The following is a 16,043-nucleotide window of genomic DNA, read 5'->3' as shown; positions in this document are numbered from 1 at the left end:
GGCCCTGGCCAGTTTGGCTCAGCGGTTGGAGCGTCGGCCTGCAGTCTGGAGAGACCCGGGTTCGGTTCCCGCTAGGGGCACGTACTTCGGTTGCAGTTTGTCCCCGGCCCTGGTTGGTTGTGCGGGTGGCAGCCACTCGATGTGTCCCTTCACGTCGATGTTTCTCTCTCTCTCTCTCTCCCTTCCTCTCTCTCCCTCCCACTCTATCTGTACAAAAAATGGAAAAATATCCTCTGGTGAGGATTAAAAAAAAAAAAAGAAAGAAAGAAAATTACATTTGCCCTGGCCGGTTGGACTCAGCAGGTAGAGTGTCGGCTTGCATACCAGAGAGTCGTGGGTCCAATTCCAGTCGAGGGCACGTACCTCCGTTTCGGCTCAGTCCCCACCCTGGTCAGGGTCACGTGGGAGGCAACCAGTCGATGTGTCTCTCTCATGTCAATGTTTCTTTCTCTGTCTTTCCCTCCCACTCTCTCTGAAGATAAATGAAAAAAATATCCTTGGGTGAGGATTAAAAAAAAAAAAGAAAATAACATTAATCAGCAGCGGTAGAAATGGAGAGGGGGAACTTGAGGCCAAAGAACTATAGCACTTGTGACCAACTGGCCATAGGGAATGCAAGTGAATTCAGAAATGTCACATGTAGCTAGCTGATTGGGTAGAAAGATGATGATGCAGTTAGGAAAACTAGGGACAGCCAGCCGTGGGTGGGTAAGAACTGGTCAAGGCCTTACAAGGCCCTTGTAGGCCTTCTGAGGAGTTTTTGAAGTGTCCCCCAGATATCCAAATAAGGATGTTTAACAGATCTCTAGACCCATCGGGATTTAGCCAACAAGTGAAGTTGGTAGCTGAGACCACCAGCGTGCCAGTTAGAATGCTCAGTGCCCCCAACTGAGGCCACGTTGCACACTATAGGGGGCTGTTAATTCACATAACGGGAAAATTCAGAATCTCAGGTGGGCTTCAGCAACAATTTAATTCAGCTGTGTCCTCCAAGGCCCCAAATATCTCTGTTCTCTCTTCTGCCTTGTGGGCCTCACTCTGAGACTGGTCTTCTTCCTCTTGGTGACAAGATGGCTGCAACAACCCCAGATTTCCCATCTTCACACCACACCAATCAAGAGATTCATCTCTCCTGAAGAATATTTCTCAGAAGTCTAAGATACTCCTTTTCCAGAGGTCTCCAGCAAACTTCTCTCCTATCTCACTGAACACTAAAATACAGTTCCTGAGTTACTTCCCGTGGCTAAATGCCTTGTGCTAATTGATGGCTAGGGAAGGAGGGATGCCCCCTCCCATAGCTTGATCTAATCAAGGACCGCACCTGGTGTGGGGGTGGGGCGGCTGGGGAAGTGCAGCATGGAAGGCTGCGGGTGGGCAGTTGCATATAGATGCTTACCTCCGGAGGGAATGCCAGGGGAGAAGAGAAGCTTTGGGTGGAGCTCCGGGGGACAGTTCTGAAGGGGTGGAGGGTGAGTCGAGAGGGAGGAGAGCGGACTACCTGTATCCCAGGTGAGTGCTTTGAGGAGGACGGGGTGGTCAGGTGTCCACTCAGTTAACATATTATCTGGCCGCATGCTGCGACCCAAACTCAGTGAAGCACCTGGCCGTTCCCCTGGGCACAGTTGCCAGCTTGGAGCTTAACTAAGGAGCGTTAACCCCACTTAGAACTACTTTTTTCCCCTTCAAGTGGCCTATTAGAGAAACTTTGCAAGAAGTGAGTTTTTCATAAAGGAAGTGTTTTTCAGAGGCCGAGGCCACAGAGTGGTAAACAGAACCTGGGATTGGGTTCCATTCCCAGAGGGCTGACTGAGGAGGACACACAAATGGGCCCGTCTGGTTTGGAAATGCACGCTGGTGGGCGCCAGGCTTTCAGTAGAGCCGTCCGTTGTCTTAGTAAAGGTTTAAAAGTGGCCACTTCCGGTTGGCTTCCTGCCCTTTGTCCCCACCTAACTCAGCGGCGTCCACTTGCCCGCTCTTACCCTGCGCCTGTGCTCACTCTCCTAGACAAGTACGCGGTTCGCTTCATCCCCCACGAGAATGGTGTCCACACGATCGATGTCAAGTTCAACGGGAGCCACGTGGTCGGAAGTCCCTTCAAAGTGCGTGTCGGGGAGCCCGGACAAGCAGGAAACCCGGCCCTGGTGTCCGCCTACGGCGCGGGGCTCGAGGGGGGCACCACAGGTAACCCTGCCTCCACCTCCCCGCCTTGACCTGACCGGCTCCAGGGACGGGGACAAGGCGCACTCCGAGGCCTCCTCGTCCCGTTGGATGTGACTCAGCCGTCTTTCTTCGCGGTTCCTTGGCCTCGGGGCCGGGACGCTGACGGTGGGGATGTGGCGCGGCACCATTCGTTACTGGTTTCTTTGCCTGCACAGAATTCATGATGCGTGTAATGGGCCTCCGGGGGGTCCCCTACCTGTTACTGCCTTTAGGGGTCCCCAGGCTCCCAGAAACACACTGAATTGGCAGTAAGACCTGTCATCGTCTAGCTCCTCTTTTTATTCTCTGATCCTCCTGGAGGAGGAGAAAAGACTGAAACAGTTGAAGATTTCTGATTTTTTTGGACTTGTTACAATTTATTTTTAACCTTTGTCACAGATGGGACACGTTTGAGTGTGGGAAATGTAGGCAGCAAGGAAGTATATAAAGTGGAGGTCGTCCCGTCTCGGAGTCTCCTCCGTCCCTCCCTCGGGTCCAGGAGGAAACACGGCCGACAGCTGAGAGCAGCCTTGGGCTTGCCTCTGTCTCTCGGTTGCTTAGCTAGTTGGTTCACTGGAAAGGTAGACATGGGCTATGTTTTGCTTTTATTTTACAGAATTGAGCTTTATGCACATATTGTACCACTTGCTATTTTCACTTGGCACCTTAAAGAACTTTGCACGTCAAAACGTACAGATCCCCCTCGTCACGCTGCAGTGTGTTCAGACGGTGAACCTAGTCCAGGGCGCCACCGTCATGGAGAGAGCGGGGGCGGGGGGGGGGGGCGCTCGTCCAGTTGTGCTTCTCTGCAGGGACAGTCCACAGGCAGGGCTCATGGGGACACGGTTTGCATGTGGCTGTTGCTTTGGGCCCTCAGGAGGGCCCCCCAGTCTGTTACTTGAGCCCCTTGTGTGTGCGCTGCTCTGAGCCTCTCCCCTGACTTGGTGAGTGGACAGAGCAGACCTACCTCCCCGTGACGAGGGGATGAGTGGCCTTGGTTCCTTGGGGAGTGAGTGTCCTAAGTGACCACAGTGCAGCAGTGACTTGACCCACTGATGTCCCATCTGGGACTCTGGCCAGACAATGGCCTCAGCAAAAGCACCCATGGGGGTGGTATCAGTGCTTCTGGCCTCCCTGGCCCGTCTGGCTCCACTCTGAGCTCTGGTCCAGCGTCCTGTCCAACTATGGTTTCACCCGAAGTGATGTCGTTTCACAAAGGAGGAAAGTGAGACTCAGAAAGGTTGACTCACTCCCAGAGCTCACTTAGCGGGGAGAGGGCAGAACCAGGAGTCAGCCCAGGGCCACCACCTCAGAGCCTGTGCCCTTCACCCCTGAAGATTGCTGCTTCCCCAAATGTCTGGCTCACTCAGGGACAGTGACTGTATTCCTGGCCAACTTGGTGGGGGTAGAGGGTCAGAAAACAGGACCCCTGCCCTCTCTCCTGCCCTGGAATGTTTCCCAGGCAGTAGGGTAAGCATTTGGCCCCTGACAAGCCACCCACCGTCTAGGCTCAGGTGGGGTCCTCCTGGCACTTGGAGCCATAGCGGGCCTTGGTCCAGGCCCCACAGCAGCCACTGAGGTCTCCTGCTGCTGCCAGCAGCCACCTCACCCTCCTGCTGGGTCACACCTGCTGTGTCCGGGGCCTCTGTGCTTCCTCTTGGCTGTTCACAGGCCTTCTCGGGAGCTCAGGTTTCAGGCTGTGTTTTGCAAGCGCTGGATGCTGCTGAGAGGAGCTGGTCTCGCAGGGAGACTCCCAACCAGGAGGGAGAGGCACAGAGCACGCCTGTTTCAAGCCCTGTGTAAATATTGCTCTTGTCGAGGGAAGGCGTCTTGTTTTTCTAGCCCTCCTGCTCCCAAGCCTTTTCCCAAATATCCATCCTGAGCTTACACAGCTGCAGTGTGCGTGGAATGGAAAGGTGACTGTACGCGGCTGCCGGAGGGCTGGTGTCCTGACCTCGGAACAGAGCAGACCTCCCTGTGTTCCCATGGGCGGACTTGCTGTATCTTTTGGCTCGAGCTTTAAATGGTCTGTTCTGCAGGTTTGGGAGTAGGGGCTTATGGAGAATCTGGGGTGGGACTCTCTGCAGAGGGGTTGAGAGGTCGGCAGTTAGACCAGGCAGTTCCAGACTCTGGGTTGGAGAGCAGTTTTCCTGATGAAATGCCCCAGGAACCCCAGTGTGCATGAACAGAAGCGCCCCGTTCCCTCCTCACCCACCTCGGGGATGCAGCAGGACTGCACGACACACACAGGAGCTCGGCTGTGGCACAGAGGGCACGGGTGTCTGGGGCGCCGGGTCCCAGCTGGAGGCAGCGGGGCGGGCACCCCCTCCTGCGCCCCTTCCCCCTTCTCTCAGGCGAGGGTGTCAGTCCACGTTGGACAGGCCTCAGGTTTACATCCCCGTGTGCCGTTCTCTAGCTGTGGGACTTGGGGCGAGTTATGCGACCTCACGGAGCCTCCACTTCCTTCCTGTGGAACGGGAATAGGGAGCCCACTGCCAGGCTGTTCAGGTCGCTCGTGTCCTCTGCTTCCTCATCTCCCTCTTCCCAGCATGTCTTCCCTGCCTCTCGGGCCCTCACAGGCAGGAGGAGCCGATCTTTCTTGGGAATCGGTCGGGGCTTGTTTCTACAGCCCAGGTCTGCTCATGTCCACTTTAAAACTCTTTCCACGTGTCCGTTGCAGCGACTTCCTGGGAACACTGTCCCGAGCCCCCCTCTGCTCTGCCCTTCCCACAGCAGCTGTTGCCTGAGGGGCTCCTGGGCTGCACAGTTTAGATACAGGGTTGAAATGGGGGGGGGGGGGGATGGGACAAGAGCCTCGGGAGCTTCCAGAAACAGCTGGGTTGTGTTTGGGAGTTCATGATAGCAGCTCCTTTGTTTTATTGATAACCAGAACAATAATTCTTTCTCTGGCCTAGAAGCTATAATTAAACCAAAATAGTTCCCAGCTGGGTCCTGTCCAGGGCTCTGGAAGCAGCACAGGGCTGCACAGGGCTGCTTGCTATGCCAGGGATGCTCCACAGAGGGCACTGTAGTAGGCACACAGCTGGTGTCTGGGCCCCCAGTGGCCCTCACAGGCCAGCTCATCCCCCTCTGGACTGGAAAGAGGCCTGAGGGATGGAGGGCTCAGGCAGGAATGTTGCCATGGTCATCGGTTGGCACGCCTTCCCAGCTCTCCTTCTGGGCCCTCACAGGCTGGGCAAGAGGCAGGGTGTCCTGGGTCTGCAGTCGGGGCATCAGGGCACCTCACTGTCCACCCAGTGGCCAGGAGATGGGCCTGGGCTCCGAGGTGCGCAAACTTCTTCAGATCCCAGCTCTCGCTCTGTAGCTCTGACTGGCAGAGGCTGAACCTCCCTGGGCCTCCGTCCTTTGTCAGCACAGGATCTGGAGCCCAAACGCTGCCCGTGGGGCTCCGTTCGCAGCAGCTGCTGTGTCGGTCGTTCTTGTTGCTGGTACTACCACGGTGGGGGTGGCCGGTCCTCGGGCTGCTCCGGCCTCCAGCATGGCGTCTGGGTCCAGGAGCCTGTAGAGGAAGGAGGGGAGGAGAAAGGAAAGGTCAGAGGCCCACGCTTCCCCACCCCTGGAGGCAGAGCTAGGCCCTGGCAGCTGACACAGCACTTCAGGCCCACAGTGACCCTCAGGCTTCTCGCCCTCAGCCACCGCTCATGCCCAGAGGAGAGAACAGGGTGTCCAGGCCGCTGGTGCTGGTGGGCGAAATGTCAGCCACACTCCTGCCCCGGCCTTGGAAAGGGAGTTACCAGTCCCAGGGCCTGAGGTTCTCTGGCCAGGAGTCCAAAGCTAGTATTGGTGGGTTCCCCTGCCACCAAGGGGACCATTGGAGGGATCCTGTGTGTGCCCCTGTCACTGCTTCAGTGCCCCCAGGAGAGCTCCCCAAACCCTGCCTCCATCACCCCTCCAAACCAGCAACATGGTATTTACTCCCACTTCCTCTCTCCCAGGTATCCAGTCTGAATTTTTCATCAACACCACTCGAGCAGGGCCGGGGACGTTATCCGTCACCATTGAAGGCCCGTCCAAGGTTAAAATGGATTGTCAGGAAACCCCAGAAGGGTACAAAGTCATGTACACCCCCATGGCCCCTGGAAACTACCTGATCGGCGTCAAATACGGTGGGCCCAATCACATTGTGGGCAGTCCTTTCAAGGCCAAGGTAACAGGTAACCAAACACCCCTGAAATGGTTCTCCCCACCAGCTAGTCAGAATATTAATAGAGTTCTCTGATAGTAGAAACTGTGGATCATTTTAGATAGGTCGAATCTACTTTGAATCCTGATTGTAAAGACATGGTAGGGCCCTGGCTGGTGTGGCTCAGTTGGTTGGAGTGTTGTCTAGCCCACCAAAGGGTGTCGGTTCAATTCCCAGTCAGGGCACACACCCAGGTTGCAGGTTCAATGCCTGGCTGGGCCACATGCAGGAGGCAACTGATTGATGTTTCTCTCTCACATCTATGTTTCTCTCTCTCTCTCTCCCCCCTTCCTCTCTCAAAAAATCAATTTAAAAAAAAAATAAGTGGTAGGATATGTAGAAGGGGGTGCATGTCTGAAACGTGCAAAGTAAGTAGGTAGAACGGGGAGCGTAGAAGTTGAGAAAGCCGTTACATGGGTTCTGTCTCTAACAGAAAAAAAGAAATGTTGACATATTTGAAGTCTTATGTATTTGTTTAGATCAGGGCCTGGGAAAAATCCCCTCATTTCCCTTCACTTTAAAAATAATAAAAACTTTTTATTAAAAATGTGCTTCCTTCAGAACACTGGAAAAAATACCAAACAGTAAAACCACCTCACAGCCTCCATCAAGGTAACCACCATCAATCAGTATTGTGGTAAATTCCTTCCACGTGCCTCTCTCTGTTTAATTCACTGTTATATAAATAGTATAGATTCCCTGCAGAAAAATTAAAAATTTAGATGGAAAAATCATTGCCTCGCATGCAGAGAGAATCATTTCTGATACTTTGTTCTGTGTCCTTCCAGACTTCTACACTGCTTACCCCTATAAGCTCTACACCGCTTCTGCATAGAGTACTTTACGTAGACGGACACTGGATCCTGCAGGGTGGGCGTGGTTATGTGGGAGGGATTTCCAGGCCTCGTGGGCCAAGGCCAGACTCATCTGTTTGCCCGGAAGGGCAGGACCTAGTTGTGTGGGGCGAGACCCGTGGGGTTTAGAAGACTTCATGGGTGTGAGACAGGGAAGTGGTGGCTTTTAAATCCAGGTGTTGGGGTGTGGGGCCAATTTCCTCCTCTGGCTGAGAGGCCCACTTGGTCCGGTCACTCATGCCCTCCCTGCTCCCTTTCATGTCCTAGGCCAGCGTCTGGTCAGCCCCGGCTTGGCCAACGAGACCTCATCCATCCTGGTGGAGTCAGTGACGCGGTCCTCAACGGAGACCTGCTATAGCGCCATCCCCAAGGCATCGTCAGACGCCAGCAAGGTGACCTCCAAGGGGGCAGGGCTCTCGAAGGCCTTTGTGGGCCAGAAGAGCTCCTTCCTGGTGGACTGCAGCAAAGCAGGTAGGCAGCCTGGTTCTACTCGGGGGTGGGGGTGGGGGCAGCTGAGCACCCACCATCTAGTGTGGTCTTCCTTGCCCCGGTCTGCAGTGCCCACCCTCCCTTGTGACCCAACCGTTTGCAAGTAACCATGTTGATTACCCTATTCTTTTGCACTTGGGATTTTTGAATGATTTTCCTCTTGATTTTTTTTTTTTTTCTGCCACAAATTGTTTCAAACTCAATAGCAATTTGGACTTGGGTATTTGTTTGGGTGTCGGTTAGTTGCCTGGGTTTTGGCATCTAGCACATCTGGGCTGGAAACCTGGTTGGCCCCACCACTCACTGATCCCTTCCTTCCTCCCTCCTTTCTTAAATGCCTTGTGACTTTGGGAAGATGACTAAATCTCTTCCTGAAAGTCAGTTTCCTGTTCTCTAAAGTAGGAACAATAATAGTACCTTCCATCAAGTTATGAGGATAGCAGATCAGAATAGTCTACACAGATAGCCCCTGTGATGTGCCAAGGGCTTCGCGTTCAGTAATCCTCACAGGGAGTCCGTGGGCAAGTGCTAGTGCCATTCCGTTTGCAGATGGGGACGCTAGGACAGGGAGGTGGAGTTCCATGTCCAAGGTCACCCGGCTAGGAAGTGGAGGGCAGGGGCTGGAACCCGCAGTGTTGGGCTCTATGAGTCCTGCTCATAATCACCACACTGTTCACCTCTCAGGCCCCCAGCATCATCATAGAAGCTCAGCAGGCAGTAACTGGTATTAGTTCGGCTCCCATACCGCCATCTCTTCCTCTGCCTTCTGAGATTCATCCTCACAAAATAACCACCTTGCTCTGCCTCCCAGGGTCCAACATGCTGCTGATCGGGGTCCACGGACCCACCACCCCCTGCGAAGAGGTCTCCATGAAGCATGTGGGCAACCAACAATACAACGTCACATACGTCGTCAAGGAGAAGGGGGATTATGTTCTGGCCGTGAAGTGGGGAGAGGAACACATCCCGGGCAGCCCCTTCCACGTCACGGTGCCTTAGAACAGCTCTCTTCAAGTCCTGGAGGAGTTTCTGGTGGTTGCTTTTGTTGCTTGTCTGTAACTCGTTTTATACAAAGTCCTCCGGCCTGCTTGTGGGTCTGAAACCCCATCCCGAAAACATTGCCATTCTAAAGTGCCTTCAGAAAGAAATCCTAGACTTGACTCTTTAGGGACACGTTGGGGACTCGAAAGAAATGCAAGCTCGTTCAATGGGCTGAGCAAACCTGACCTCTGGTGGCACAGAGCATCCCCTGCAGACAAACCAAGAACACAGGCCAGCCTCCTGTGCAAAAAGGAAATTGGGAAACCAGGCTGGGAGAGGGGCAGGGAGAAAGGAGACCTAGTTTAGGTTGTCGTTTAGAAAAGTAGATGGCTTAAAACCAGCTTCCTCTCTTCCAGCGCACAGTAGGTAAGAAGAGGCTGTTAGACGGACAGCGCTGTTTGAAAACTTTCCCACCCCGTGCTGCTCGGCGGCCGTTTTACAACGTGGTGGCGGACTGGCCTGCACGGCTTCCCACGCCTCTCCCTCGTTCTGCTGTTCTTTCCCTGCAAAGTCAGAATGTGTGGCCATCGTGGCAGCCACGTTCTTGTTCTTGCTTTTCAAGTCCGTTTCGGTCTCGATCTGAGGACATTCTGCAGCGATAAGCAGCCCCACACTTGCCAAAGATCCCTCTTGTTAACCGACACTAGCCCTTGTGCTTAACACTCTCCAGCCATTGCAGCCTGCGGGGCCTTACTCGAGGCTCGCGCGCAGGGGCCGCGGGGCGCGTGTGCTCGCGGGAGGCTTCGCGACATAACACTCCGCACCCCCCTCCGTCTCGGGGTCCCTTGTTCTGGAAAGTGATGATAGCTAGGAAAGAACGAAACTCCTGCCGCCTTCGGTCTCAGTCCGGGAATCGTCGAGGGGCGAGGACAGCCGCCCAGCGGGGTCCTTCACTGTTGGGCAGAAATGGTAAAAGCTGCGTAACTGATGGCGGCTGTGCCTTGGGCCCTGACCACGTGTCATCCAGATGGTGTTTGGAAAGCAATATGAAGGTGCAAGATCCCAAAATGGGGGTGTCAGACATTGGTCACACCTTTCCGTACACCTGCTTTGGGGGAACGTGACAGCGTCAGGGACCCTGGCTGGCTGCAGGGCCCAGGGTGGAGTGGGGCTGGGCGGGCGCACCCTTCTGACTGGCCGCTCGGTCCGGAGGAAGCGGCACCGAGGCTCAAGGTGCCTCTGGGTGGGACGGGCCGAGGCAGGTGACCTTCTCCGAGGGGTAGCAGCTGGGGGCCAGTTGGCGAGCACCCGATATTAGAAACTGGAGCGGCCCAAAGCCGGGAAAGGACCACAGGCCTTGTCAGCTGGGACATGGAAGCGAAACTGGAATCAAATGCCGACTGTAAATTGTATCTTATAACTTATTAAATAAAATGTTTGCTCCTTAAAGCTTCCCTGGTGTTCTTGGATGGTGTCGCTTCTGAGTAAATGGTTTGAGTCTGACCAGCTTTGCCAACCCCTGGCCGGAAGGACACATTAGTAACTCCTTTTGACCGGCAGCCTGGCCTCTTGTTGCGGGGGGAGGGCTGGCTTCTCCCTGAGCCTCGGTGGGAATTATCCAGACAGGGCCAGCCTAAGGGTGGGGCACTGGGAAGGGGGTGCGTGGGGCAAGAGTCCCACATGGAAACCCACCCCGGTGAAGGCTGTGGTTTGAAAGAGAGAGAGAGCCTTTTTCCTAATCACATGAGAAACCCCCACTTTAGGGAATTTATTCAAACAGAAAGCTACATCACCTGTCATCCCACTGCCCCTGGACGGCAGGACCCGCGCTTGGTGACAGTGACCCTCTCCTCTTCCTCTGCTGCTCCTTCCTGCTACAGAGGCACCTAGCCACCTCCCGCCCTCCTCTCGGCAGCTCTGTGACACCAGTTTACGACGACGACTACCTCGGTGCAGTCTCCAGCTCACCTGAGGCCGACCCTGGGTCCCTATCTGTTTGTCCTGGAGCGAGCTCTGCCTCCCTGGTTATACCTCTGCTGGGCAAGCATGGAAGGAAGGGGCCCCAGAGCTCCCGATCAGCCCCTGGCGGTTGCCATGGTGACGGGAAGTCCCGTCTGCCACCCGCCCCCCCTTGGGGTTGAGGGGTAGAGGGAAAGGTAGGGAAAGAAGACTGGATCCTTCTCTGTGTCTGTGTCTCTTCCTGACACCCAGTGTTGATCAAGGTGGTGGTTTGTTTCCCTCTGACGGGGGTGGGGGCAGTTAGAGGAAAGGAGGCCTTCTCCTGCCCCTTCTGGGGGGGGGGGTGCACCCTTATCTGTGCGCCAGGACTCCCGACAAGGTCTGTGGCCTTTGAGGAGTGCAGGCTCTGCCCAGCAGGTCTGGACAGGCCACAGGAGGCTGGGTTTGTCCAGAGAAGCCCAGGGCCACAGCCCTTGGTTCACAGACCTTGTTAAAGCCTGGCTGGTTTCTGGGGAGTAAGCATTTGTCAGTTAACAGAGTGGACTTTGCATCAGGCGCCTGAGGGCTTACACATCGGCTTAGCCCGTCACTGGCTTGTGGCCTTGGGGAGGTGGCTTCCCCTCCGAGTGCCGCCCTCCGCTGGTTGTGAGGCTCCCATGAAATCCCACTGGGAGCTGAACCAGCCACCTGCTGTCTGCCCGAGTGACCGCCTCCCACACGGCCTGCGCCTGCGGCCCCCTGCCAGTTACTTCAAAGACACCTCCGGGTGAAGCCGGTGAGCTGCTACTGGTCAACAGCAAGGCCCACAGGGCAGCTCTTATCTGCACCTGGACTGGCTGCTATGGGAACCGGCTATTATTTGTACAAACACCTTGAAAACGGAAATTTAACCCTGCACAGGTCAGGTGCCAGACTCTTTCAGACTTTCCCTGGTTGACTTTGCCCTCTCCTGCCAGGGCTGCCTGGGCCGTCACTGTTCAGTGGAAGGTTAGGCAGATGCCAGCTGCCCTGCAGATCCTCAGCCCAGGGGAAGCCCTGCCCCCTTCAAGCCCAGACGCCTGCCTCGTCCTCATCAGCTTTCCTTCTGAAACCCAGGAAAGAGCGCACGGGCAGTGCTGCCAAGAAGGAAACCTCTAATTAACATGTCTGTTTCCAATGCACTTATAAATACTTGGGCCCTTGACCACATGTCCAGTCTTAAGACTTCAAAGGGGCCTTGAAAGCCACATTTTGATGAGTTTGGTATAAAAGGAATCAGGCACATAAGGATTTAATTTCCCTTGAAAATTGCACAGCCTGAAAAATTAGCAAAATAAAGGTTAATGGCAAAAACGAGTGCTCAGTCCTTGTCAACCCCCCAAGTTTGTATTTTGAAATGGGGAACAAGATTGTTAATTTCAGTGCCCCTTGGCCTTCATGCTGGGCCGGATGCAGCAGGATCTGGGGAGAGGGTGGACCGTGTCCAAGTCTCCATTAGCTTGGAGGGAAGGGGCTTTGTAATCAGGAGTCCGCTGATGAAAACTCGTCCAGAACACAGCTTGTTTAGCTTTTTTTTTTCCTCCTCACTATAGCATAACTACTAAGAGGGAGTAAAAATGTCACATCACTCAAGGCAAGCTTGAATTTGATTTTTTCCCTCTGGCTTTGTGCTAAGGATGCTGCCCAAACACATGGTAGGAGGAGTCTTTTTAAACAAAGGGATCCTTTCTGCTTTGTGATAAGGCTTTTGTCTGGGGGCCTGAGCCCACAGGGGACCAGCGCATGTGCAAGGAATTTAGGGTGGCCCACCCCACACCCCTTTTCCTCAAGAGCGCTCGCAGGCAGATCGGAGACGGGGAATTTACGAGCCTGACTCATGTGGCTCACATCCAGGGTGTTTCGCGCGGACTTGCTTATCTCCCAGGACAAAGCTCAGAGATGAAAGAATCTGCGGGCCTTTCGTTGCCCTCACTCACCCCTGCCCGACCACCCCTTCCCAAGGTACCAGGACGCCTCCCCCTGTTGGCCTTTCCTAGGGCAAAGCTGATGCTGGGTGCTGGTGGGTGACCTCAGAGCAGGAAACCTTGGCAGAGGCGCCAAGCCCCGGAAATGCCAGCTTCGGGCCCAGCTGTAAGCAGCAGCAGAATGACCCGGTGTGAGCAGCCTCAGACGGCACTGGGCTGAATGCTGCAGGTTCACGTCTGGATCCCAGCCAAGCTCTGCCGCCACTTCGAGCACCTCAGAGTTACCCTCCCTGTGCCTCGGTACCCTCATCCATAAAATGGGAAAATAATGGGAAACTTGTAGTCTAAGATTAACCTCTAGAAAAGTCCTACAACATAACTGTCCCCCAACTGGTTGGGCAAACCATTCTCCACCCAGAGCTGCTGGGAGAGGTCTGCCTTCGTGCTGGGGAGACTAAGCTCCCCAAGGCAGAGTGGAAGGTACCTCCACGAAGGGAGGGGCTTGGAGGGAAGCTGTTTAGCTCGGTGGTTCCAAGGACGGGCCAGGAGATCCGAATCCTGGCCCAGTCAGGGCCTCTGGCAGATCTGGGGATGCCAGGCAGCACCCCAATACACAGTCAGGGTTCACAGAATCACCACTACGCATGCAAGGTGCCCACAATGACCCCCTGCACGAGAGCTTAGACCCAGGAGGGACTCTGAAGGACAGTGAAGACTGAGTGCTAGAGAGCTCTGGACAGAGCCCCGGGCCTCAGATTGGGTGGGGCCTCACGGTGGGATGCCTGGGGGGACGTTGGCAGAACAGCCGAACAAGGGCTGTTGGTGGCCCGGAGGAGTGGCCAGAAAGGTGGGAGGGGAGCTAGTTGGGTCAGGGCTCTGGAAAACCCCAGCTCACACCCCAGCTGTCCCTGGCTCCCCAACTTCGGGGTTCCCTTAGCACAGGCAGAGGCCAGAGACAGGCCCCCAGGCTCCCCCACACCTCCCAGAGCTTGTTGGATGGGTTTTACATGGGTTAATCAATCTAGAGTAAGAAAATTGTCATCATTAATAACATGAACGCTAGGCACGTCATGATTATCTTCACTGTACAAGGGAGTTTGCCGGAGCTCAGATAGGTAAAGTGCTTTGCCTGCCATCACACGGGTAGTAACAACCACGGCTGTGATAAAAGCCAGGAGCCTACATTTTGAAATGGGGCCTGAAGCCCAGCGCTGCACGCAGGGTCTGGCCCAGGGTGGGCACTCGGAATCCGAAGGCTGCTCCCCTGGTGGGCCGTCGGCTGTCCTGCTCTGTCTGGTTCTCTGCCTCATAGGTGGGAGGTCAGCTGGCTGGCTGTCATCGCCATGGTGACCACCAGGGGTCACCTCAGACGCAAACTGCAGCACCAAGGGCAGCCCCTGCAGGCAGAAGGCGCATGATTACCCAGGCCCCTACCAGGGGGACACCACCTCTGCCTTCTTGTGCTCTCGGCACCTGGATTTACCAGCCTGGGATGGGAGCAGTCTGGGTCCCCGAGGCTTTCTGGAGTTCATGAACCGACTCTGCCCCAGGGTCCTGCCACCCCTCAGTCTGGCAACTGACTTTCTTCCCTCCACCCTTCCCCACCCACCAGCTGCAGCAGTGCTAACGTGAAGTGCCCTACTAACCGTGGGCCCTTGTCTGGGCACCTGCTGGATGCCAGGCAGTACCCCGAGGTTCAGAAGTGGGGGAGAGCAAGGGCACGGCAGCACAAGCTCCACAAGGGCGAGACATTTTGTGGGTTTCGTTCGCTTGCAGCTCCTGGCACACAGAGGCCCTCGGTGTGGAAAGAATGATGCTTACTGCCAGGTTTTAAAAGCCTGGATTAAAAAGGTGTTTGTACAATTAATCAGTGACCGCTGCGTGTGCTCCAAAGGAGATACACAGACCCAGGTTTTCCCACTTAACCAGCTCGCTCTCAATCTGCCCAAATCTCCCAAACTTCCTCATCGCCCTCATTTTACAGTTGGGACAGAGGACTGAGGCTCAGAGGACAGTCTGTGCAGCTGTGTCCTTTCCTACCTTTAAGACTGGGGGTTCCACTCTGTGACAGTCTTCCCTCTCCCTGCCTGGCTCACTCATGTTCGTAGTTCAGGGCTCAATCCAAGGGCGCCTCCTCTAGGAAGCCTTCCCTGACCACCCCACATTCCCTGCCTCCTCTTCTGCCCACCCAGTTACCAGTCTATCTCTCCTTCTGGACTGTGAAAGCCTGAGGACAGGAAGCACGTGGACCCTGTCCCTCCTCATCTACCTTTAGTACCTGGCTCTGTGCCTGGCACAAGGTCAAAAGCAAATGAATGTTTGTTGAGTGAATAAATGAGAACACGCCCAGCAGAGAGTGAAAAGGGGAGTGGCCCCAGGGCACTGTGGGTCCTCACCCCTGGAGGGCCCTGGTCAGGGAGGCAGAGGGTGCTGCTGGGGTGCTGGTGGGTCCTCTGCCTGCCTGGCCTGTGCCTCTCATGGTGCTGGTCACTCTGTGGTAGTCTTGTGTTTGTAATACATGACATGGGTTTTGGGGTCAGTCCCAGAGTGACCATTTAATATTGCTGAGCTGTTTCCTCATCTGGAAAGTGAGGGGAGAAGGCTGTCAGTGAGTCGCTGAGGATTAAGTGGACTCTCAGTAAAACCCCAGCTCAGGGCCTGGCCCAGAGGTACCGCCACATACAACCGTGTGCCCTGGAGCAGGCACACCATCTCCCTGAGCCTCCATCCCCACCTGGAAAGGCGTCTCTGAGCGCCCCAGTGACCGGGGGTGACTCAGCCATAGGGGCAGCACGGCAGCAGGGAACAAGCAGGCGCTGGGCACACAGCCGCTGGCAGAGGGAGGGCTGCTCCGCCAGGCTCTGCCCCAAGCTGTGCTCTCACTCTCCCAATCCGAAAGGCACTTCCCATGATCACCCCGTTGTGCCCGTGGGGCCGCGCAGCTATGGAGTGGCACAGCTGGGTCAGAGGAGCTGGCATCCCGAATCGCATGGCAACTCCCCCAGCCACGTGTCCAGAGCTTCCTGAGGGAGGAGACGAGGCCTCTTTTGGACCCCCTTGGGTGCCTGGTGCATGGTAGGTGTACACTGGAGTTTGCCAAATGGAATAGAGGCTATGGCCCCCCCATGCATCACCCCAGACCCCTGATCCCTGAGTCCCTCTGGGGCTGAACATGGCCTCCTGCCAAGCACCCTGGGTGGGTTGTGGTGGCTTTGCCCCCTTTCCAGCTTGGTCTCCCTACAGCCTATGAATGGCCCTAAGTCCCCGTCCTCAGCCCCTCCTCTCCAGCAGGACCTTGGCAACCCCGCTCTCATTGGCTGCACGTATCCTTGGAGACGAGACACCAACAGTGCAACAGGCCTGGAGAACTGTGGGCAGAATGTTTCCAACCTCCCCCTGCTCCCCCCCCCTGCC

The 16,043-nt window shown here is 55.5% G+C and overlaps 1 protein-coding gene across 4 annotated transcripts in view; it reads left to right on the top strand.

Moving 5' to 3' along the window:
- FLNB (filamin B) overlaps positions 1-9,792 on the top strand; it is a 134,588-nt gene extending 124,796 nt beyond the window's left edge. For 2 of the 4 annotated variants that reach the window (XM_036266425.1, XM_036266422.1), the window contains 5 exons: positions 2,005-2,181; positions 6,156-6,374; positions 6,965-7,015; positions 7,525-7,728; positions 8,558-9,792. In XM_036266425.1, the coding sequence (XP_036122318.1) occupies positions 2,005-2,181; positions 6,156-6,374; positions 6,965-7,015; positions 7,525-7,728; positions 8,558-8,745 (839 nt within the window). In that variant the 3' untranslated portion in view covers positions 8,746-9,792. The remainder of the gene's footprint in view (positions 1-2,004; positions 2,182-6,155; positions 6,375-6,964; positions 7,016-7,524; positions 7,729-8,557) is intronic. The other 2 variants (XM_036266423.1, XM_036266426.1) reach the window with 2 other exon arrangements.
- Positions 9,793-16,043: the final 6,251 nt, after the last annotated feature.

The sequence above is a fragment of the Molossus molossus genome, unplaced genomic scaffold (genome assembly GCF_014108415.1).
Source record: "Molossus molossus isolate mMolMol1 unplaced genomic scaffold, mMolMol1.p scaffold_m16_p_18, whole genome shotgun sequence".
Lineage (NCBI taxonomy): Eukaryota > Metazoa > Chordata > Mammalia > Chiroptera > Molossidae > Molossus > Molossus molossus.
The sequence above is the reverse complement of the archived record's forward strand: the minus strand, read 5'-3'. Positions and strand labels throughout refer to the sequence as shown.